The sequence below is a fragment of the Meleagris gallopavo genome, chromosome 4 (assembly GCF_905368555.1).
Source record: "Meleagris gallopavo chromosome 4, MGAL_WU_HG_1.1, whole genome shotgun sequence".
In the NCBI taxonomy this organism is placed as follows: domain Eukaryota; kingdom Metazoa; phylum Chordata; class Aves; order Galliformes; family Phasianidae; genus Meleagris; species Meleagris gallopavo.
Window position 1 is genome coordinate 69491178 of NC_139407.1, and position 24960 is coordinate 69516137.

At 49.1% G+C, this 24960-nt stretch overlaps 1 protein-coding gene across 2 annotated transcripts in view; it reads left to right on the top strand.

Moving 5' to 3' along the window:
- Positions 1-24960, top strand: part of EXOC6B (exocyst complex component 6B) — a 241993-nt gene that overhangs the window by 25775 nt on the left and 191258 nt on the right. For both annotated transcript variants that reach the window (XM_085223776.1, XM_085223777.1), the window contains exons 2-6: positions 3348-3513; positions 8768-8815; positions 10163-10253; positions 10404-10449; positions 13617-13821. In XM_085223776.1, the coding sequence (XP_085079902.1) occupies positions 3348-3513; positions 8768-8815; positions 10163-10253; positions 10404-10449; positions 13617-13821 (556 nt within the window). The remainder of the gene's footprint in view (positions 1-3347; positions 3514-8767; positions 8816-10162; positions 10254-10403; positions 10450-13616; positions 13822-24960) is intronic.

Consider the following 24960-nt stretch of genomic DNA (forward strand, 5'->3'; position numbering starts at 1 on the left):
CCCTTTAGGTACTAAAAGGCTGCAATGAGGTCACCATGCAGCCTTCTCTTCTCCAGGCTGAACAAGCCCAGCTCCCTCAGCCTGTCTTCATAGGGAGGTGCTGCAGCCCCCTGCTCATCTTTGTGGTTCCTCTGGACCCTCTCCAACAGCTCTCTGTCCTTCTTGTACTGGGGACTCCAGACCTGGACACAGCACTGCAGATGGAGCCTCACAAGAGCAGAGCAGAGGGGGACAATCACCTCCCTGTCCCTGCTGGCCACCCCTCTTCTGATGGAGTCCAGGATCCCATTTGCTTTCCGAGCTGCAAGGGCACACTGCTGGCTCATGTTCAGTTTTCCATCCACCAAGACCCCCAGCTCCTTCTCTGCAGGGCTGCTCTCAAGGACTGCTCCTTTCCTTCCAGTCTGTATGGATGCCTGGAATTCCTCCAGCCCAAGTGCCAAACCTTGCATTTTGCTGTGTTGTACTCATGTGTTGAGCTCATGTGAGTTCTCTCCATACAGCTGGTCAGACCCGTTGTTTTTGGGGAAACCCAATGGACTTCTCCCACACCTCCCTGTTTCCTCTCCAGCAGTTCTGAACGCCGTTCCATCAGCTGCATGGAGGCTGTGTCCCACATGAGCTGCCTCCATTCTGCCACGGTCCTTTAGCACCAACATTTCCTGAGCTCTGCTCCCTCTGCCAGCCCCTCAGGGACTGCTGCCTCCCAGCAGGCTTTGACTCCCCTCCGTTTAGTGTCACCGACGTCTTTCAGAAGCACAGCCTGCCTTACATTTTCCAATTTGCTAATGAAACCACTGAAGGAAAGCAGGCCCAGAAGAAATTTGTGTGGAATCGTTGTTGAAAAGCCCCTTCTGGTTGATCCCAGTCACTGACAAGCAGCAGCATCGTTTGGGGATGCATTCGGATGCTTTGTGACTTGTGCACGTGTGTGGTTTACGGTTGCTTTCTGTACCACCATCCTCCCAAAGAGCTGGGAGAGCCTGGTCCAGCCTGCAGCCGTGCTGATACCGACTTCCCTGCTGCTAACCAGGGTTGTCCTGCCATGTCATGGCATTCGGTGGTGCCCTTAAGCCCTGCTCCAGGGCTGTGTGGCGATGGGATGCTGCTAACAGTGCAGATATCAGCCCTGCAAACTTCCTTTGACCTCTTTGCCGTGGAGTTGTTGCACCACTCTTGGTTCTATTTTTTTTCTTTTTTTTTTCTTTGCTCAGTAGTTAATTTGTTTATTATAAAAGTTAGAATAAGATTAAACAAACTGTTAATGCTTTTATGTAGCTTAATGAGAAGAAAATGTTTCTGAGGGATGAAAACCACTACACAAGTTTAAAGGGGGGAGAGGACGGCTGAAAAAAATTGAAGTCCACAACAGACTCAGGAATTTGTTCCACTTATTAATTGAAAACAAAAGCAAGTCCCTTCGGTTCCACTGTCCCCAGAATGTCCTCCTTGCATTGTTCCAGATCTCTTTTATTTTGCCTCTGGAGATTTCCCTCCTCTGTACTTGCAGCTGAATTTATTTAGGTTACTTGGGAGTCGCTGTCCTGCAGCCACGCGGCGGGCGGCTCTTGTTGGGAGCGAGGTTGCAGGGTCAGCCTTGTAGCTTCTCGTTCTCCAAAACTGCCTGGAGCTCCTCTGGATAATGGCTGAGCCTGAGAGATGCAGGAAAGACCTCCAGAGTTAGTTCCTAAAGATTTCCTGCTGTTAATTAATGTATGTGCAGTAACTTGAAGCTCCTGGGGTGTTCTTGCAATGCGTTTGGGGCATGTGGTGTTGCCACCTTATCACAGGACCCCAACCTGGCTGAGGATGGAGCCCCTCTGGGTCCATCCAGCCCCGCAGCACCTCAAGGCCCCACGCTGGGCTCTCCTCACTGGGTCCTTCCTTGCCAAACCAACAGTCAGTCTTGTAAATAAACCAGAAGTCTTAGTGCTGAGCACTGGGAGCGGTGATTGCGGTGGGTGAAGGTGCACAGAAGTGCTTCCTGGGGTCAGAGGAGACCTGTTGTGCTCCACTTTGTGTTCAGTGCCTCCCCAAGCCCAACCCACCCCACCATGCCCACTGAGCACATCCTCCAATGCCTCATCCTCGTGGTTCTGGAACACCTCCATGGTTGGTGACCCTACACTCCCTGGGCACCCTGTGCCCAACCGCTCTTCCCACAATGACATTTTCCCTAATATCCATCCCTATTTTCAGATGAACACTGCAGTAACATGAGGCCATGCTGGGACCTTTGCTCTCATGGAGGCGTTTGCCCATGATGGATATCCTGGAAAGATTTTTCCAGTTGACCTTTTGGTAAAACCAAAGTGGAGTTCTAACGCGTGTGCAGAAATTGCAAAACCTCACGATACGATCCAGGAGCTTTTCCAAGTCTTCTTCAATGGTTTTATTTAGCCAACATAGTTCAGAAATGCAAACCAGAGGGATGTGTCAACGAGCACAGCCTTCCATCGTGGGGTCATTGCTGCCATGAATGTGGTGGGACAGAGCCTCTCGTAGAGTGACAGAATGGCCTGGGTTGCAAAGGACCACAGTGATCATCCAGTTCCAACCCCCTGCTGTGTGCAGGGTCACCAACCAGCAGCCCAGGTTGCCCAGAGCCACATCCAGCCTGGCCTTGAATTCCTGCAGGGATGGGGCATCCACAGCCTCCTTGGGCAACCTGTTCAGTGCCTCACCACCCTCTGAGTGAAACTGCATACGTTCAAAGTGTTGAAACTTGTGTGTGGGTCACCTTCTCGTGTCTTCTGAGCTGCTGGGTCCGTCACTATGAGAAAGGCATTGAGGCTCTGTGTGCAGAGAAGGGCAGTGGAGCTGTGAGGGGTCTGGAGCACAGCTCTTATGGGGAGCAGCTGAGGAGATGGGATGGCTCAGTCTGGAGGAGGCCCAGGTAGACCTTGTAGCCCCTAACAGATGGAGTTTGCCTGTTGCACGAGTTGTCATCTCCACGTTATGTTTGTGGCCGTGCACTGTGAGCACCCTGAGCTCCACTGCTGTGGGGCAGCACTAGATGGCACTCTGTCTCCAGCTTTTGCCTTTCACCAGCAGAGCTCTGCTAAGCTGCAAGGAATAGCGGAGTACCGTGGTGGCACGTGTAGTTTTAGGAAGCTGCGTCTCTTTTTGCCTTTATTCCAAAGCAGAACCGTGCTGTTGAAGCTTAGGGATAGGAAGGGGAATGAGATTTGGCAGCTGTAGAGCTGATACTTTTCCTTTGTAGCTTCCCTCTCCTCTTTAATAATTTTTTTTTTTTTTTTTTACAGATTGGATTCTGGCTATTTCTTGTCAGTAATGATGCTAACAGGTTTTGGAGTCCTGACTCACGGTGGCATCTTCTTTTTTAGGTCTGTTTACGATGGAGAGGAACACGGTCGTTTCATGGAAAAATTGGAAGCACGAATCAGAAACCACGATCGGGAGATTGAGAAAATGTGTAACTTCCATTACCAGGGTTTTGTGGACTCCATCACAGAGCTGCTGAAAGTTAGGGGAGAAGCCCAAAAGCTGAAGGTAAGAGAAAGCTGCTGGATGTGGCCCAGGGCAGCTGGCTGCAGGTGGCCCTGTCTGAGCAGGAGACTTGGACAAGGTGACCTCCAGAGGTCCCTGCCAACCTCGAGTGCCCTGTGGTTGACCAACCAACCAGGCATCTCCTTTTGTCCAGAGCCTCTCCCCTCTGCCTGGGAAAAACCAAACGAAACCCAACAACAATCTTAATTCTTTCTCCCTATAATGATCAGTTAGTCATACGAAGCTCGACAATTATTTTGGCAAACTGGAATGCTGTGGTACATCAGAAGTGTGAGGAAGATTAAAGCGAGGCCTGTTCTGTGTTAGTAAACATGTGTTTTTCCTGGGATACCTTCGGCCAACTTCTTCAGCTCTGAAGTCAGCAGCATGTCTGCTGTAGCACCATCCACTTTAGTGCCTCATCTGACATCAGATTCTCATTGCAGAGGGCGTTGTGTTTGAGTCAGATCTGCAAAACTGGCACGGGTTGCCCAGAGAGGTGGTGCCCCATCCCTGGAGACATCAGGTCAGGCTGGAGGGGCTCTGAGCGCTGATGGAGCTCTGTTCATTGTAGGGAGTGGGAGCAGAGGGCTTTTAGACGTCCCTCCCATCTCAGAGTGTTCTGTGGTTCTGTGAAAACAGTCTGGTGCAGAGCTGACCTTAATTGTGAGATATCTGCGTGTTGTTGGCAGGTGAGATATTAATATTCAAAAAATGAACTTCAGAACATTGTGAGGTCCTCAGAGCAAGCAGGAGAAGTAGTGAGAAATAAGGGTGCAAAAAAGATTGTTTGCACAAACCCATAGCTTGATTCTCATTCTCCAGCATCTCCAGGTGTGGTTGGTTTAACTAGAAAGTAAAATGGATAGAGCAGGGAATGGGGAAGGTAAAATGTTTACGGCTAGAAATGAGTTTTGCAAGTATTGTGGCCTTTAAAGTTGTACAAAAAGATAAGAGAAGGAGATTTTCACCTGTTTATTGGAAGAAATGTGTTCAGCAGTGTGTGGAAAAAGGTGTATATAAGGTTGGAGTGTAGGTAAGTGGTAGGAAGGAAACTAGGCAGGTTGCTGGGGACAGAAAGGATCTAGAGCTTGATGGTGGTCCTGTATGCAGTGGCCAAGTATTGTTGTGGTTTAAGCCTGGCTTCTGTGCCTTAGAATGGGAGTATTACACAGTCTGGGGCATATAAGACATACATAACATTGGAATAACTTGGTGAGTGTCAGAGATTGGAGAGCTTTCCTCGTTTTCCTCCAGAAGTTGGAACAAGTTGGGTGTAGTCTGTCGAGATCCTTTCTGGCGGGTGTGTGGGACTGCTTGTTGGGAGCTGGAGAAGATAAAGCCATAAATAAGGGAATAAAAGTCTCAGAAAAGCACATTTTCCGGAAAAGAAAAAAAAAACCCAACCATTTTAACTTCAGTGTTGTTTTTTTTTTTTCCCACACATTTATTTATTCATTTAAAGCTACCTTGGGCATTTCCATGCAGCCCTGATGCCACAAATAAATGTGTGCTTTCAGGGTCACCTTTGTGGGGATGTTTCCTTGCATCAGAAGCACTCTTATTAGGACAAGGCCATTGGAAATACGACAAAAGAAGACTTTTTTTTTGTTTTAATTATTATTATTTTTTTTTTAAAGCCATTGTTTATAACCAAGAATTCCACATTGTTTGTTTTCAAGGGCTTGTTACTGTTTCCCATTCTGCAAACAGCTGCTTTGTTGGTGGCATGCTGTGAAGTCCATCTCTACCCTCAGGATCTTTCTTGATTTCCATCACTATGTGATCTATTAAATGACACATTGGAAAAATATACACAGAAGCCTATTGGAGAAATACTGAGCCCCCTTTGTACGGGTTTCTCCAGGGAATCATCTGCGAGTCCAGTGGTGAGAGTGAGTTTTGTTCCAGCTATTCAGTCTGCATTTGATCTCAGCCCTTTTCTCAGTAGTGCAGGTCTTTGAATGGACATCCAACCAGCTATAAAGTAAATGCCCTCCATATTGCACCTCTACTATGCCTCCTAAATAGGAGCCAATACTGCCCTGTTCCTGCTCCCAGTTCACGCTCCCACTGGCTATTGGATGCCTTATACCAGCCCAGCTCCTGCATCTCAGAGAGATTCCACTGGAAATTCAAAGATAGATTATAAACTAGAATGGTTCAGCTTGTAGACATGACTGGAGAACACATCTCAGAGGGAAAGGGCTGCTGACAACCTCAGCAATCCCTCTGATCTTAACCAGGTTATGCTTCAGCTGTGTCACTCCTGATGGCTTTCTGCCTACCCCTAACCCTAACCTTAACCCTAACCCTGACCCTAGCCTTAACCCTAAGCCTAAGCCTAACCCTCCCTCCAGGTATTTCTGCCCTTCCATCTCTGGGAAACTCAAGTTAGATGGTTAAAACCTCCTTTTATTTTTTGTTAGATCTTCTGCTTTTTGACGTGCCAGGCCCAAAACAGGGATTATTCCTTCTTATTTCTGCACCAGCTGCTGCTTCTGCTGTTTGGAGGCTGTAGGAAAATTTGCTGGTCTTGGTGTAAGATCAGCAGCCCCAAGCTATCCTAGAGGGTTGTGCTTTCCATGTCTCTCACTGCTTTTAGTTTCCTACTGTGAAGTCTTTCCAGTTGATGAGGTTCTCTTTTAGTGTTTTGCTCTAACTGTGGTTTTTTTAAGCTGGACCAGTCACAGTGAAGCGGTGCATAGGGGTTATTTCAGGTGCTTTGTAGGGCTCTGAAGGAGGGATGATTTAGGTTGGATGTCAGGGGGAAGTTGTTTGCTGTGAGAGCGGTGAGGTGCTGGAACAGCTGCCCAGAGAGGCTGTGGATGCCCCGTCCATCCCTGGAGGTGTTGAAGGCCAGGTTGTTTGGGGCCCTGGGCAGCCTGGGCTGGTATGAAATGTGGAAGTTGGTGGCTGTGCATGCAGCAGGGGGTTGGAGCTTGATGATCCTTGAGGTCCCTTCCAACCCTGGCCATTCTGTGATTCTGTGGTTTTCAGTTCATGCATACCAACCTGATGTAGATGCAACATCAGGTAACAACGTAGCGTAGGCTGCTGTTCACTTGTGCTCACTGTGTTCACCGGGTCCTTCTTTGGAGCATCTGTCCTGGTGTGTGCTGCTGAAAGTGCACTGGTCTCACACTGGATTCCTATAGGGACTGGATAAATGAAGAGATTGTGATGGATAATTAACCCTGTCCTTGGGTGCACCTCCAGATTGGGAAGTTCGTTGCCAGCTGGAAGACCCACTTGACAGCCAGCCCTCCCCTCCTCAGAAAGGGATGTGAACAACCCACATAGATGGGTGCTGACATGAGATGGAGCCAGCACAGCTCTTCAGGGTCACACGGGTCCCCTTGGCATCCATTCCCAGGATTCCTCTCCAGTGGCCTTTGCTCTTCTCTCTCATCACTCTGACACTCTCTAAATGATAGCAGAGCGATGCTTAAAGCCCACAAACAAAAGCCCTGCTCAGTACCACATGTTCCCCATAGAGATGGATGAACTAACAACTTGAGCATCCTGTGATCCACTCGTCTCGTTCTTCACATGTGCCCACCTGTTGTCTGTCGTCCCCCCCCCACCTTGCTGTGCATCTGTCTTAAATTATCAAATCCCTCCGTCTGAACAGCCTCGGTGTGTCTACTGAGAGTCTCTATAAATAATCACCCATCTCTTTTCATTGTGTATGGATGTAGGTCCTGAGAAGGAAACAAAACACAGCCCCCTGCCTCCAAAATCTCGGTGTGCCAGGGGGGGAATGTATCTTTGCTTTAGCCAGGATCGATATGTAATTTCAATAGAAGACTCGTACAGCCTTGGCATTATTTTAGGAGCAGTTTTAAATTACCCGACATGGATTCCTTTTTCCTGGTGGGATTTGGAGGATATAAGAAAATAAAATAATCTTTTGGAAGAGATGCCATGCTCCTGCTTGTAAAATCTCAATACATCATAAAGGAAATGAGCAGTTTTTGCACAGGGCAAGCAGCCAGGAGAGCTGAAGCTACTGCAGGCGGGGGAGCGATCTGATGCAGATGCTGTGCTGGAGTGGTGTGCATGGATGTCATGATGTGAGTGCTCTTCTTGCATCGTGGCAAGCTACTAATGGCCAGCAATAGACACACAGGGAGGGCTGGAAGGCCTGCATCATCCATGTTCTGCTGGGTGATTGGAGAATGCTTGTACTGGATACCTTCACTAGTGATGAAACCGTCCTGAATTCACGGCTGCTCTGTTTTGGTGGCAGCTGGAGAGCTTTGCAGCTCTGGTGCTGCAGCTGTGAGGAACTTCCACGTGGAGAAGTCAGGACAATTTAGAAGCACTGACCTATGAAGGCAGCTGAGGGAGCTGGGCTTGTTCAGCCTGGAGAAAAGAAGGCTGTGGGGTGACCTCATTGCAGCCTTCCAGGACCTGAAGTGAGCCTACAAACAGGAGGGAAATCAACTCTTTGAAAGGGTTGATAACTGCAGGGCAAGGGGAAATGGTTTGAAGTTGAGAGAGGGGAGATTGAGGTTGGATGTGAGGGGGAAGTTCTTTAGAGAGAGAGTGGTGAGGTGCTGGAACAGCTGCCCAGAGAGGCTGTGGATGCCCCGTCCATCCCTGGAGGTGTTGAAGGCCAGGTTGTTTGGGGCCCTGGGCAGCCTGGGCTGCTCTGAAATGTGGAGGTTGGTGGCCCTGCCTGTGGTGGATGGGGTGGAGCTTGCAGACCCTTAAGGTCCCTTCCAACCCAAGGCATTTTATGATTCTATGTACTCTCACTGAAAGCCAAGCTTTTATTTGACTTGTGGGATATTATGGTTTTGAATAGACACATATATAAAAAGTGTGTGCCCTACTGCAGTTCACATTTCTGTCCGCGCTCTGTTTCTGGCTTTTGTGTATAGAATGAACAAAACCCCTCCAAACACACATGGACTGGTTCACAAAATTGCATGATGCCAGTGGAAGCCCAACTGCAGGTACGGTAGGCCTGAGCACAAGAAGAAAGCTCTGAGAGATCCTACAGGGACAAGCCTGGAAGTGGCAGTTTGCAGTGTTAATAGCTATAAAAAGAGGATTCTGTGGGAGAAAAAAAAAGTTTTGTGGCACGTTAATTTTGCACTGTGAGACACCTGAGCCTGTTTCACGCCATGCAAGAGAATGGTGTGTGAAAGGCAGCGTGCTGATGTGTGTGAGCAATTTTTTCTCCTGAAAAGCTTTGTCCTGATTTACTGTACTTGTGCTCTTTCTCTCTTCCTTACTGTCCCCACAGAACCAAGTGACGGACACCAACCGAAAGCTGCAGAGTGAAGGAAAAGAGGTGTGTGCTGCATTCACTCGCTGTCTTTTTAGCTTTTCCAGAACGTGGCGGAGCTTGGTGGTGGCAAATGACTGAGCAGTGGTAATTGCTAAGTATGGCGTGGGTGCCCCAGCATGAGAAAGATGTGGAATTCTTGGAGAGGGTCCAGAGGAGGGCCGCTAAGATGATCAGAAGGCTGGAGCAGCTCTCCTGTGAGGAAAGGTTGAGGGAACTGGGCTTGTTCAGCTTGGAGAAGAGAAGGATCTGGGGAGACCTCATTGTGGCCTTCCGTACTTGAAGGGAGCGTATGAACAGGAGGGGGAACAGATGTTTGTGAGGGTGGATGATGATAGGACAAGGGGGAATGGTTTTAAACTGAGACAGGGGAGGTTTAGGTTGGATATGAGGAGGAAGTTTTTCACTCGGAGGGTGGTGAGGCACTGGAACAGGTTGCCCAAGGAGGTTGTGGATGCCCCATTCCTGGAGGCATTCAAGGCCAGGCTGGATGTGGCTCTGGGCAGCCTGGTCTGCTGGTTGGTGACCCTGCACACAGCAGGGGGTTGGAACTGGATGATCACTGTGGTCCTTTGCAACCCAGGCCATTCTGTGATTCTGTGATTCTCTCCTACTACATTGCTGTGTGTCAGACCAATGACTCCAGTGAGGCTGACAGATAAAACTGCCCTGTGGGGAGGAGGTGATGCACTTTACCAGAACCAAATAAACTTATCCATTACCTTGAGTGGGGGATTCTCCTTTATGCTCCAGAAGTAGACTGGCCAAGGCTTTCACAAACTCGTCCTGGCCCAGGGGTTGGGACTGGATGACCTCAAAGGGCCCCTCTAACTTCAGCCATCCTGAGATTCCATACATAGTGCACTGGAGCACAGAGCTGTTGCCTTCCCCTTGGAAAAGACCAAACCAAAGAATTCTCTCTGGAGTACAATGGCCAGTCCTTGTTTTTGCCCTTATCCACGTGCACAGGTTTTTCTGCTGGAGCGTTCAGAAAGCATGGTTGGGTTGGGATGCTGAGAATCCCCTGGGGCCACTTCCTGCCTTTTAGAAGAACTAGAAAAGAGAAACTTGAAAAAGGATGGGATGAATGAAATGGGAAAGGGAAATCATTTGGGGAATTCAGAGGACGTGCTGCGAGGCTGCTATTTGGATGGCTTTGGTTTTGCTGCTTGCTTGCTTTGAAATGAGCCAAGGGAATGCTGCTGCTGTGTGATGAAGGACGCAGGGCTCAGGAGCTCCCCGCTCCTCAGGGCAGGCTCTGTTCTCCTGCTGCTGTTTGGATGTTCATTTATATCCTCTCTCCGTCTGCTTGCTATTTGCAGTGAGACTTTTTTTCTTTTTCCTTTTCCAAAGCTGATAATAGCAATGGAAGAGCTGAAGCAATGCCGATTGCAACAGAGGAACATTTCAGCGACGGTTGATAAGCTGACGCTGTGTCTTCCCGGTGAGGAGCCCAGAATTGCTCTTTATTTGTTCAGCTGTTGATTTGAATGCACGTCTCTTTGCCCTGTGTTTCTGTCTCAATACTTCTGTGTTTTTTTTCTTTTTTTTTTTTGTTTTGTTTTGTTTTGTTTTGTTTTGTTTCTCTTTCCAGTTCTGGAGATGTACAGCAAACTGCGAGAGCAAATGAAATCGAAAAGGTAAATTTTGCATAGCAAAAGTTGTAGTGGAGGGGCTGAAAAGTGTCCATTTGGTGCTGCTTGAATTCAGCAAAGAGCTTCTCAATGCTCAGCAATCCCATGTCAGCATTGCCACGTTAACAGATCTGATTTCTGCTGGTGTCTTTGTGGCTCAGCCTCCCGTGGTGCAGACCAGACCTCATTTCGTTCTGCCTTTAGGCTTTCTGATGAAGATGGATGTTTGCTGTTCCTTTTCTTTTTGTCTGTGGAAGCTTGCCTTTGGGATGGACATCCCAAATCAGTGCGTGGCTCCGTACTTCTATGTTCTTAACAAAGTGGTGTGCTGGGGGTATCAGAATACAGAACTGATCTAATCTGGAAGAACTCAGTGAATGTGAACAGGAGCCAGAGAGCTGAGAAACGCTGAGCAGGGCAGTTGGAGAAGGTGGTGAGAAGGCACCCGGCTTACTTTGTGCTAGAAGTCATCGCTCAGAAGAGTGAGCTGAACTGAAAGGACTCAGAACTCACTAACTATAAATCCAGGGTTTTTCTCACCCCACATCTGTCACGATGCTGAGGAATTACAGCCCAGGCACGGCAGGGCTCCTGGGGGCTGGTTTGTTTGAGCAGCACGGGATTTTGGAGGCCGTGGGGGGTGGCAAACTGGGCATAGAGCAGCTGCTGGGGCGAGGGCAGTGGAAAATGTGCTGGGCTCCAGCTGAATGGCACGTGGGGAGGGCAGCCGGGTCTGCTGCTTGCTCCGTGCCTGCCATCCATCATGCACACAGTGCGGGAGGAGCCAGATGTTTCCAACAAGGCGATAACTAATGGGATGGGCGGAATGCTACACTTCCCCTTCTGCCTCCACTCATCTCTGTGGTCCTCGGTCCCAGGAGCCTTGGGGGAGTGGATAAGCATCACTCCTGGAATCGGGACTGGCTGGAGAGGTGCTGGGGAGCCTGTCAGCTGTGCACGAAGCTTGCTCTCACTCTCTGGATGGCTCAGTGCAGGGCAGGCTGCACTTTGTCCAACTGTTTTCATTCTGTTCATGGGAACAGCGAGGGGTTTATCCGCTGACAGATGTGGCGTGGGGAGCTGGAGCAGATCACAGCACTGTGAACTTTTGAAGGCAATCCACATGCTGCTCGGTTCCCTCGTTCTGGGTAGTGTTTCCAGGGTCTGGTTCTAAGAATTGCATCTTTTTTTTTTTTTCCTTCCCCTTATTGGACTGGTTCATTTTGAAACAAATAGAAGCTGAAAGCCACATTTAAGGAATATCTGAACCCTTGGCTTTTTGCTTTTTTCTCCCTCCTCCTTTGGATTTGATGGCTTCATTCACCAAATGCAGCACAACATATTAAATATTTCTGTGTCTGCACCCGGTCTCACTTATACATCATTTCATCATAGCCAGTGAGGGGTTTGGTTACTGTGTGAGCCTCAGGTTTGGACTGCAGAGCAGCAGGGTTGGCATTCAGGCTGAACGAACTCAACTCTTCCAAAGTAGACAAGATGTGCTATGTGCTGTTTGCTGTCTGATGGTTATAATGTGAGTGATTTCCAACTAGAAGAGGGGAGATTTAGACTGGATAAAGGAAAAGGTTCATTGTGATAAAGGTGGGCACAGGTTACCCGGAGTGGCGGTGGGTGCCCCTGGAGGCATTTGGGTCAGGCTGGTTGGGGCTCTGAGCACTGATGGAGCTGTGGGTGTTCCCATTCATGGCAGGCAGTGGGACTGATGGCCTGGAGAGATCTGGGTGTGCTCTGCACATCTCAGTGCTGAACTTTGCATTGGCTCCACGTGCTCTGGGCTCTGGTTTTGGCAGGCAGTCGGGGACCCCATCAATGCACACCCGCTGTTCCCACAGGCCGTGTTTGAGCTGCTTCTGGTTCAACAAACAATGCCTTAAAATACAACAAACCCCCAATGCGTGTTTATTCCTCTGGTTTAATTTCTGGCTTTCTGTGTGCTCTGAAGTTTCCCTCCAGAGAGGATTGCATTTTATTGCAAATAGCATTTCATATCTCACCCAAATGTAAACGCTGACCGGGTTGCTGGGTTAATCCCTTTGACTTCTGATTTTCGGGCAGTTTTGGGTTAAAATAACTTCCCTTTGGAACTGCCTGGGGTTTAGGCAAGAATGAGTATGAATGGGGATTTGAGTGTCAGGTTATTGCCGTGGCACTTAACGCGTTTCTTAGGGCCTTCAGGGTGCAAATGGAAGTGCTTATGGCTGGGATTAACCGTGGGCAGAGTCAGCAGTAGTTGCCTTCATTCACCTGAGAGGGAACTGTCACCTGGTGATGGCCTTAAATATATTTTGCAGGCACTGCTAATGCTTCCAAGGCACTTGCCTGCCATTCAAGATGGCAACTTCAACATACAATTTTAAGGTATATATCTCTTATGGTGGGGGAATAAGTTACTGTCAGCAAAGCAAAGGTTATGGACAGCAGCAGTCGAACAGGATCTGGAGGGACCTTGCAGGAGAAGCATCCTTTGGGCCTTTTAGGTGGGGTCACACTGAGATTGTCTTCATCTCTACCCAAATCAAAGCGTATCCTGGATGGAAAGCATTTTTTAACAGTGCTCAGCAGCATTTGAACAGCTGGAAGGAAGGTGGGGTCTGGCTGCTTCTGTGCACAGGAAAGAGACCTGAGAGCTCTCACATCCAAGACACTTAGAACAGAATAACAAGTCTCCGTGTTAGGAGCACATATTGCATACCAATTTGTCAGCCTAAGGTACGTTATGGAGTATTCCCATCTCCACCCTCCTGTCTTATGTAGAGGTCACAGAATGCAGCAGTGTGTGCCCCGTATCTCACACAGCAACCCCGTGGTCTGGGGGTGCCCTGGAGAGTCCCTTCCTTTTGGGGAGGTTCTGGGGACAGCAGGACCTGGTGCAGGTGGGTGAGAGCTGCTGATGAGCTCAGCTGGTGCAGTACCTCGTTACCCAGCTGGTCCTCATCTGTGCATCACAGCTCTGAGCTGCGACTCTCACAGTGTGCCTCTGCTTCTCAGTTTCAAAAGGAAAAGAGTGTTTTCGTGGTTATCTGAATGCAAAGATGTGCATTCCTTTCAACAGAGCTGAAATTGTTAGATCTCCTGAAAATTTACACAGTTAAGAAGAAGTAGGATAGAAATAGCTGTTCTTTTCCTGCATCTGCTTTGCTTGCTGTCCTCAGGCACTACCCAGCACTGAAGACCCTGGAGCACCTGGAGCACACCTACCTGCCCCAGGTGAGCCACTACCGCTTCTGCAAGGTGATGGTGGACAACATCCCAAAGCTGCGTGAGGAGATAAAGGAGGTGTCCATGTCAGACCTCAAGGATTTCCTGGAGAGCATCCGTAAGCACTCAGACAAGATTGGGGAGATGGCGATGAAGCAGGTAAGGGCTTGTCCTGTTTGGGGTAGGAGGATGGTGCTTTATGGCTACATTAAGCTGAGTTCTGTCTTTTCGGCACTAAGGCATTAAAGGCTTCACAATAATTTTGTTTTAAAAGGTGAAACGATGACTGCTCCGTGGTTGTTACTGGAGCTTACCTTGTGATTTTTGTACTGTTGAAAACTGGCAGTTTGTTTTCATCATCTTTTCCCACTTGGACTTTGCTGCCTGCTCCTGCTACCCCAGAGGTGCAGGCAGGGTGTGTGCCTCGTGGTTTGCACTTAAGGATGTTTGTATTGCTGTGCCTGGTGAGAGCTGGAACGCTCTGAGACACCAGTGCTGATTTTACAGTTGCAGAGTAATAGAAGTGCATCCTCTGATGCACCTTGATTTTTATTTTTTGTGTCGTAAGCTGATTTTCAGATATTGGCAAACTTACCTTGTGACTTGTGCTTGCCTAGCTGCAAGAAGTGAACCTGATCAACTAAACGTGGACATGCTTGTATTTAAGTGGAATTGCCTATGCACTGATTCCTTTAATATTCAGGTTTTCCATTTTGATTTGGGTTTTCTTATCAGAGCCAGAGAGCTCTGCTCATCATTTCCATTAAAACAAACTTTGTTTCTTTGCTGAAATTCGGATTGACTGGTAATGAAACAAAGTGGTACCTCTCGATCTTGGTAGTGACAGGACAAAGGAGAATGGCTTCAAACTGAGACAGGGGAAGTTTAGGTTGGATATTAGGAGGAAGTTTTTCACTCAGAGGGTGGTGAGGCACTGGAACAGGTTGCCCAAGGAGGTTGTGGATGCCCCATCCCTGCAGGCATTCAAGGCCAGGCTGGATGTGGCTCTGGGCAGCCTGGGCTGCTGGTTGGTGACCTGCACGTAGCAGGGGGTTGAAACCAGATGATCATTGTGGTCCTTTTCAATCTAGGCCATTCTGTGATTCCTGCTTCCTCTGGCAGTAGCTGCCTGGTTGGACTTGGTGGCTTATGGGAAGCACTCTTGCCAAAACTTCTCCCAAGAAAAAAAAAAAAAAAAAAAAGGTGGTGTTACATTCATGGCTGGAAGTACAGATGGGTTCAGTTCACTTATAAACACTGTTCTTTCTGTAAAATTGACTAGCTGTTGCCTTGTTGTCTTCTCAGTCTCTTTCTGTGTTGGGAAAACCAACTCTTAACGCCATGTAGGAGAGCTGTGAAGAACAGACTCTCAGAAGGGCTTGGGTTGGAGGGGGTGCATCATTCTACTCCTTCCAGTTCAACCCTTGTGTTAGCTGTTGCATTAAATGAAACTGACTTCTCTAAACCTGCAGACCCCCCCCCCCCATGAGCTGGATGTCCTGCTGCAGAGCCGGGCACACGTGGTGGCATGGTGGGAGCCCCCGAGGTCATCGTGCTGAATTTACCTGGTACAGTGGTTTCTGGAAAAAAGATACTAGCAAAAAAAGAAACCAAAAAACAATCACCCAAGCAACTTGTTCATTGTGACATCCAAACTTTGAAACAAATTATCCTTTGGTTTCTGTGGCTCTGGGTGGGGAGGAATAAGTTTAATTTGCTTTTTGGTCCCCAATTAGTGCAGCAAATGTGCTGCTCTAAGTAAATAAATAGTTATTTATATCCCATTAAGGATATTCTCCAACTATAGAGGCATAAGGGGATGCAGATGTGTTCTCTTCCCATGGTTCCCAGCCTTGTTCTTGTGATGCTGGATGAGACTGGTGCTCAAACCTCATGGCACCGCAGCTATGTTTGGGAGGTTCCAGATCCTTTGGCATAGGCAGACCCATTTTGAGAATTTCCCAGTTATTTCAAGGAGAAACAGGAGGCTGGAAATAAAAAGCCCCCAGGGTTTGCTTTCTTTCCTCCCATGGCAGCTCCCTGGCTTCATTTTCCTCCCTGATTTTTGGCTGTTAGGCCGTTTCTCTACGCTTAGCCTTTTGTCTCTCGTTGCTTATCTCCACTGCTAATGTTTTCAGCTTTCCTGAAGTTCATTATTTGTTTTCTGGCTCTAGATAGCTCTTGACCAGGGCTGTGATCCTGCACCTGGGGAGGGCAAACATCAACACAGGTTGAGGGCTGAGCTGCTGGAAAGAAGCTCTGTGGAGAAGAACCTGAGGGTCCTGGTGGACCAACAGTTGACCACAGGGTGACCACGAGCCAGTATTGTGCCCTGGTGCCCAAGAGGGCTAATGGCATCCTGGGGTGCATTGCACAGAGTGTGGCCGGGAGGCTGAGGGAGATTCTCCTCCCCTCTGCTCTGCCCTGGGGAGGGCACATCTGGAGCACTGTGCTCAATGTTGGGCTTCCCAGTTCCAGGCAGACTGGGAACTGCTGGGAGAGCCCAGCGGAGGGCTGCAGAGCTGGTGGGGCCTGGAGCACCTCCTGAGAAAAGAAGATCTTACCAATGCTTCTAAATGGTGGAGGTGAAGTGGATAGGGTCAGACTCTTATTGGTGATGCCCATCAACAGGATAAGGGGCACTGGGCACCAAGTGGAACATACACAAAATCCATCTGAACATGAGAAAAAGCTTCTAGACTTGGAGGGTGGAAGAGCTCTGGCACAGCTGCCCAGAGGGGTGATGGAATCTTCTTCTCTGGAGATACCCAAACCTACCTGGACTGTTTCCTGTGCTGTGAGTAACTTGGGTGAGTGTTGGACTGAGGGGTCCAACCCCTATAGTTGTGTGTGCTTCAGTTGCAAACGCAGAGCTGGAAATGATGCTGGTATTCCAGCTAAATGCTGGGCTTCTTCCTGCAAAGAGCATCACGCTCTGCCTGGAGGATGAGGAGCTCTGAGGAGCAACAGCTTTGCAAGTCTCCCATCACGTGGGATCACATCATGGTGTTCTGCTGAAAGCAAAGGGCAAAGCTTCCCCAGCCAGAGTTACTGCCATTGCTCCTGCACTGCTGGCCATGATTGATGGTGGAGCACAGCTGGCAGGGGGCCCGGAGTGCCGGGGAACAGCAATTGGCAGCTGAATGCATTCGGTTCAAATTAGCATCATTGAAATTCTTTTCAAATTGTTTGATTTCACCAGCGGGAATGGAATCGAGGTTGATACAATGGGGGGGAAAGGAAATGGTGTTTTTGTAACGTTATGAATCTGAAGCCGACGATGACAAGAGCTGAAAATTTCATTTGGTGATCATCAGAATGATGTGTCGTGGAGCACTCGGAGTCGGAAGCAAGGACAGGGATTGCTGGCCAGCCCTCCTCTTGGATGGGAAAACCAATGGGGTGTAGTCAAGTAGGACGTGCCGGGGTCAGCTATGTGCAGGAGCAACGCGTGAGAAACCTTATATCCTCTGTGGGCAGCTCATGGGTTCTCAGTGACTCCTTTCCTCATTGTTTTTCAATCTGAGTTTAATTACCTGTGGTTCCGGGGGGACCTGCTGCATTCCAAATATTGGGTTAATTCCGCAGTGCTCGGGTGGTTCTGCACATTTGAACTCGTTTTGGACTTTGTCCCCGTGAACCTGTGTCTGTGTTTTGGTTTCATTGGTTTTTGAGATCTAAAACCTGACCTGGCTGGGAACGAATTCCATCTTATGAACACTTGCTGATATTCAGTACGTGGTTTTATCATCTGGTTTAATGCCTGATGATGTGGTACCAAGGGACGTGGTTCAGTGGGGATGTGTTGGTGGTAGGTGGATGGCTGGGCCAGATGGTTGGGTCTTGGAGCTCTTTTCCAAGCTTGGCAATTCAGTGAAATACGCAAGGCACTTCTGATGGTGCTTCATGCAAAGTACTGATGGTGAGTAGTGAGTGCTGCTATGGAGGCCTAGAGCAACCAATCCAAAAGCCATTATTGGATGGAGCTCGTCGGGACAGCCAGAATGTCCCACGTGTCTTTGGGATGGATGGAGGCAAGCCAACGTTTTATAGCCTCAGTGGGATGCACCGTCAAAGCTGATGTTTAATAGTGGTGATGGAGGGTAAGCTTCAACAGGTTGGTCGGATGAAATGCTTTCCAAAGCTCCACGCACTGCCCTGGGGTCTGAGCTGTGAACTGCAGGCACTGAGGGACACAGTGGGCATGGTGGGGTTGGCTTGGGGATCGTGGAGCTCTTTTCCAACCTCAACGACTCTATGATAGTTGTTCCATGTCAGTGGTTACTGCGGGGCCGTGATAAGACATTGGGCACCTGCTGTGTCCCTCATTGTTTTGGGTATGTCTGGATCCATGTTTAATTCTGACCTTGAGTTGCCTGGGTAGGCGATGGTTGCTTTGAGGATGCGAGTTTCTTTGCACGGTTTGGTCTGTGGATGTGAGGGACAGCAGAGGGACTCAGCGTGGCTTAAGGTGGCCCTGCATGTGGCAGGGAGTTGGAGCTTGATGATCCTTGAGGTCCCTTCCAAGCCAAGCCATTCTATGATTCTGCTGGAAGCATGTGCTGCAGGAGCATGTGAGGATGGAGAGGAAGTGGTGGGTGGGATGGAAAGCATGGGATTGGAAGGACAGCGTCCCTTGAGGCAGCTCTGCACATGGAGCTCTCCTGCTGCAAGTTGCTTTAGCACAAGCCAGAATTCTTTGGGCGTTTGATCACTGTCTATGGGATGATGGTGGTAAGTGGAGATGTGGCATATGACAGCTGCAGGCTCATTGGGAAATCGTGTCTCTGTTCTTCACTTTAAATGCAAACACATGAGCACCAGCCCAAGCCACGTGAGGTGAGTGGGTCCCTGTGTTGCAGGGGACAGAAGGGCCTTTTGTTGCCTTCTCCCCCCAAAACAAGCAGTTTGTGTTGTGTTCTTAATTATCCCCATCTCTGAAATTTGGTAACTTTGTGTCATCTTCTGCAGCGTGTGTGGAAATTGTTTTTGCTTTGTGAGCATGTTTTCAAGTCAGCTAAATCTCACTGTGTTCCTGTGGATGTGCTGTGCAGCGAGTGACCTTCCAGTGTCTCCAAAGGTCCCATGTGTGCCTGGTTCCAAACTCAGCATCTGTTGCCACGTGGGCCAGATCCCCCCCCCAAGGTCACTGTGGTGTGCAGAAGATCACAGCATTCATTCATTCATCATCTTAGTGACCCTCCTCTGGACCCCCTCCAACAGCTCCCAGTCTATCTTGTATTGGGGGCCCCAGTACAGAAAGGGAGCTGTTGGAGGGGGTCCAGAGGAGAGCCACAAAGATGAGCAGGGGGCTGCAGCACCTCCTGTATGAAGACAGGCTGAGGGAGCTGGGCTTGTTCAGCCTGGAGAGGAGAAGGCTGCGGGGTGACCTCATTGCAGCCTTCAGTACCTAAAGGGAGCCTACAGACAGGAGGGGAATCAACTCTGTGAAAGGGTTGATAACAGCAGGACAAGGGGAAATGGTTTTAAATTGACAGAGGGAAGATTTAGGTTGGATGTCAGGGGGAAGTTCTTTCCAGAGAGAGTGGTGAGGTGCTGGAACAGCTGCCCAGAGAGGCTGTGGATGCTCCGTCCATCCCTGGAGGTGTTGAAGGCCAGGTTGTTTGGGGTCCTGGGCAGCCTGGGCTGCTATGAAATGTGGAGGTTGGTGGCCCTGCGTGTGGTGGGAGGTTGGAGCTTTATCATTCTTGAGGTCCCTTCCAACCCCAGCCATTCTGTGACTTATCTGCTCTTTGGGGATGGTATTTTCATACTGTGTCCATGGGCTCCCAAAGCACCCCGAGGTCTGAGCTTCCACCCCCATTTCTTCCCAAAGTGAAATCATGTATTTTAATAAAAGCAAGGAGAATCTGTAGTCTTGAATGCAGGAAGGGGAGCCTTTGGCAAGGGTCAGGCCAGTGGCTGGGTGTAGGGTGACTATTTACATAAGAGCACTTGGGATGAGCAGATAGTGCTTTCCCCTTCTGGGCAGGTTTGTAAGGCAGAAACTTATTTTCTAGCAAAATTCTGTAACGAGACTTTCTTAATCTTTGATACTATTGCTTGTCTAGTTGTTATATTAAAGTATTATGAAAGGAAATACATCTTCCAGGGCTGTTTAGATTGGTAAGTCTGGTGATCGCAGCTTGCAGGTTTTGGGGAAGAGGTTCATAAAACAGCCGTAGAGGATGAAGTGGCTGAAGCAGCAGGGAAATGTGTGTTGTGGTGTGTTGGAGAAGTGATGTACGTGCTGAAAATGGTCTGTGGACGTGGCTACATCATCAAACCATAAGTTTATCTGCAGGGCAACCATACAGTGGACTAGTGTTTTGTGGAGTTGCCTACTAGACTCATTAAATGCTTGAAATCCAGAGGTGTTTTGAGGGCAGATGATGGTGGTAGAGTCTTGTAATGCCGTCTGATGCTGTTGGGTGGATTTTGGATGACTTTTCCCTCTTCCTGCAGCCCTCTGAGATTCCAGAGGTGGCACTGAGCTTTGATATTTGCCTGAGCATCTGGACAACACTCAGATATGCGGTCTGATTTTTGGATGGGCTTGTGTGGAGCCAGAAGTTGGACTAGGTGATCCTCATGGGTCCCTTCCAACTTGGGATGTCCTGTGATAAAATAACTCTTTATCTTCCAGCTGTCACAATACGTGGTGTAGTACACAAACCAAGTGAGAGGGCAGTGCCATGCTGAGGCATAAGCATCACTTATTTGTTTTGAGCTCATTAGTAGCTGTCAGGATGCTGCTACCTGGGATGAGAAGCTCTTCAGCTTTCTTTTGGATGTGCCTGGGCTCTGTGAAGGTGGTACAGTGCTTTGCTTGAGCTAACGCATCACATCAGGACCAGATTTCCAACACTGCTGGGCACTCTAGAGCCATTCCAGTCCTAGAAGCATTAATGTTGGAGAATACATCTAAAATCCCCAACCCATCCCACTGTGCCCACTGCCCATGTCTCCAAGGGCCACATCTCCATGGTTCTTGGACACCTCCATGGGCAGTGACTCCCCCACTCCCTGGTGCCAAAGCATCACCTCTCTTTGGGAGAATCCCAATGTCCAGCCCGCCCCTCCCCTGGCATTTGGGTTGCTAATGAGATGAAACTGTGTTTGTAGGGCTGTGTTTGTACAGCAGAGACAGAATGGCTCCATTTTCAGGGAGCAAGCCCTGTGAGTGAGGCTCCTGTGCAAATTGCAAGCGGGTGTGTGCAGAAATCAAGGAGTGAAATCCATGAGCAGCCTAAGACTTCTTTAGTTCTTTTTTTCTTTTTTTTTTTCTTTCTTTTTTTTTTAAGCACAAAGTTCTGCTGACAGGCTCAGGTCATTGAAGCCTCTCAGCATATTCTTCTAATTCGCATATATAGCAAATTTAGACTAGCTTTCATTTGGGGATGAGAATACACCTAAGTTACCCCAGGACTGACTCTGTGCCTGCCCTGGGTTGGGTGGAGCAGGGATGGCTCCAGTGCTGTTGCATTTGTCCCTGGAAATGTTCAAGAAACATTTAGATGTTTTACTGAGGAATGTGGTTTAGTGGTAGACACTGATGATAGGTGGATGGTTGGACTGGATGATCTTGATCTTTGATTCAGGAATTGCTTTAATATGGAGAAATCGCTGCCTTACTTCCTTCTGTTCTTTACAGGGCTTTGTGCTTGGGTGCTCCAGGGCTGCTGGCTTGGTTGGGTCAGGAACACTAGCACAGCTCCTTGGGAGGGGGGGAAACCATAGAAAGGGAGCAAGGGAAAGGTGATCTGTGCATGGAGCTCTGTTGTCTGCTTGGGGATTACTTCTAGAGGGTAGAATTTCACTTAGTAACATCCTTGACCTCTGCTAGGAGCTCTTTAGAAACTGCTCTTGAAGGAGGTGGGAGAGCCAGAGCCTCTGTGCAAGGTTTTCTTGTGCTTCTTGTTGTGCAGACACCCTCAGCAAAGCTACCAACCCCTGTATTCCCGATCCTCTTGGTCTTCCCAGTAGTGCTGGGTGGCAGAGCTGCCTTGACAAACATGAGCAGTGCAGGGAGAGAGCATGCTGCCCTAGGACTGCTGACATCTGAGGTTGGGGACAGTCATAGAATCACAGAATGGCTTGGGTTGGAAGGGACCTTAAATGTTATCTAGTTCCAGTTCCCTACCTTGGGCTGATTGCCACCCAACAGATCATGGAACCTGAGAATCATTTAAGTTGAAAGGGACCTCTGAAGACCCTTTGCTCCCACTCCCTGCAATGGATGGGGACAGCCACAGCTCCATCAGGTGCTCAGAGCCCTGCAATGAATTGAGGACAGCCAGAGCTCCATCAGGTGCTCAGAGCCCTGTAATGAATTGAGGACAGCCACAGCTCCATCAGGTGCTCAGAGCCCTGCAATGAATTGAGGACAGCCACAGCTCCATCAGGTGCTCAGAGCCCTGTAATGAATTGAGGACAGCCACAGCTCCATCAGGTGCTCAGAGCCCTGCGATGAATTGAGGACACCCACAGCTCCATCAGGTGCTCAGAGCCCTGCAGTGAATTGAGGACACCCACAGCTCCATCAGGTGCTCAGAGCCCTGCGATGAATCGAGGACAGCCACAGCTCCATCAGGTGCTCAGAGCCCTGCAATGAATTGAGGACAGCCACAGCTCCATCAGGTGCTCAGAGCCCTGCAATGAATTGAGGACAGCCACAGCTCCATCAGGTGCTCAGAGTCCCTTTCAGCTTGACCTGAGACCAAAGATGGGGCACCCATCGCATCTCTGGGCAGTCTGTGCCAGTGCCTCACTGCCCTTATTGCAGAACACGTTTTCCTTATATCCAATCGAAATCTTCCCACTTTTAGCTTAAATCCATTTCCCCTCATCCTGTTACTAACAGACCACGTAAAAGGTGGCTCTCCTCCTGTTGCTAAGCTCCTTTTAGGTACTGGAAGGCCGCAGGGAGACCCCAGCTCCTTCAGCCTGTCCCTATAGGAGAGATGCTCCAGCCTCTGAGCATCCTCATGTCTCCTCTGGACCCTCTCCAGCAGCTCCTGGAGGAAGCACCGGGCCATGGGGTGCAAACAGCACAGCCCTCTTTGCCTTCCAGCAACAAGTTACAGACACTGGTACTCCATCTCCACGCTAACCTTTCTCAGTCCCTCTTAACTCTGTTTGTAGTTCTGCTAACCCATAAAACAAGCGCTCTGGGAGTTCTCCTTCGAAGCAGACAGCAGTATAAACAAACACCCCACACCGCTCTCCTGGCGCTGCAGCCTGGAGGAGCCGTGTGTGCAGCTCTGACCCCGCAACCTTTCCTCTGGTTGGCAGCATGCTGGCGTTGACAGTCGGAGTGGTTCAGCCAGAGTTGAAAGATAATTGCTGGAGGAGCAGCGGCCGGGATGGTATGTGTTATTCAGCAGGACCCCCTTGAGGCGAAGCTTTGAATCTGGTGCGCATTTCAAAGCATGTGTTAAACTTTACGTGATACTGATTAAAAGGGAGGGCTTGGGGGTGAATTGGCAGGGCCCCACGGCCGCATCTGCCAAATGACATGCAAAGAAATGGCTCGGTTGCTGAGCGCTCTTCTCGGCTCTGGAAGGGGAAAGCCTTTTCTGGGGCATTGCTCCTGCGTGGTGCACACACATGAGCCCTTGCAGGTCCTGCGCGAGCCCTCTGCTCATCTGGTATTTTCATTTAAAGCATTTTTCTTTTCAGTTCCATATGGAAATAATAGTTCTCTCTCTTCCCCTCACCCCCGTCATGTCCTTCAAATTCGAGTTTCCACTCAGCAGATGTAAAGAAGTGAGAGGATAACTGGAGGCAGGTACGGGGATGATGTAATGATACTGTGCTGCAGGGCTTAGCTGCCTTAGGATTGAAAAGATGTGGCACCAAGGGCTGTGGTTAGTGGGCACAGTGGGAATGGGATCATAGAATCCTAGAATGGCCTGGCTTGAAAAGAACCACAATGATCATCCAGTTCCAACCCCCTGCTATGTGCAGGGTCGCCAGCCAGCAGCCCAGGCTGCCCAGAGCCACATCCAGCCTGGCCTTGAATGCCTGCAGGGATGGAGCATCCACAACCTCCTTGGGCAACCTGTGTTCTTGCACACCAGGCACGTTCTGGGGAGGGTTCATGATTTATGTATGCCAACTTTCTTTGTTTGCCCATTAAAAATAAAGAGAGGAGCCTTTCTTCTTATAGTATCTTTTGCTGCAGTGTTATTGAGGCTTAGAGCAGCTTTTTGAGCAACTCCAAAGCTGTTCCCTCGGGCAATAACGCATTTCAGTAGGTGCACACATGGAGTATTTGGTGTTTGCTGGGGTTGCCACCATTGCCAGTGCTCAGAAAGCAGCCAAGTCTGTCTTCTGTGAACCCAGAAGTAACTTTAATTCATGTTACATGGTCGTCAGCATGTTTCCTACCTTCTTGCATCATTGTACATTGTGGTGATGTAGAGAAGGAAAACAACAGATGAGGAGAACAGTGGGGATGGCCATCCCTGGAGCTGTTCCAGAACCATGAAGATGTGGCACTGAAGGCTGTTGTCAGTGGGCATGGTGGGATGGGTTGGGGTTGAGTTTGGGGATCTTAGAGGTCTTCTCTAACCTGAACGATTCCATGAACATCGTTGGGTCTTGGGTTGATCAGCAGTTGGCGTGCTGTCTCCTCCCTGGGCTCACAGGGATTTTGCAAATTGCCTCTGGATTTCTGCTGGGCTTGCAGAAATCACCTACAATCTGTTTGGTGACCTTGGAGACAGCCCAGGAAAGCCAGTTTCCTTGCATTACGTCGCTGATGGTTCAGTCCTGTGACCCTGGAGCCAATTCCCACCTTCGTGATGCTCAAACTGAATGATGCAAACCCTTCATCTCCAAAACAGTGGGCATCTGGGTACTGAGGTGTGTAGAACTGTTCCCATCACCCCTGCCGTGTGCTTGCCAGAAGTGCATCAGCAGAGAAAGGCTGTAGATGCTTTTTGTTCCGTGAATTATTGTCCTTATAAAACGCTGGCAAGTGGAATGACATAAGTGAATCATTGAAACGTTAATGGACAGATTTGTAGGGAAAGGGAATTCATATCCTCTGGATCAAAGCAATTTGTTGTACATTAATTTTATGTATTTACAAGTTCAGATTTCTCTAATGTCTTCTTCTTGCGCTGTTAGCAGCGAATGTTTTCAGTAAGCCTTTATTTGTACCAAAGCTGGCAGAGACGTTTCCTGTTTGCTTTAGAGATGGTGGCATTGCCTTGAAGCCAGTTGGGCTCAGGCCTTGGGGCTGAGTTAACCCCTTAGTGTCTGACTGGGCTGCACCCATACCAGACATGT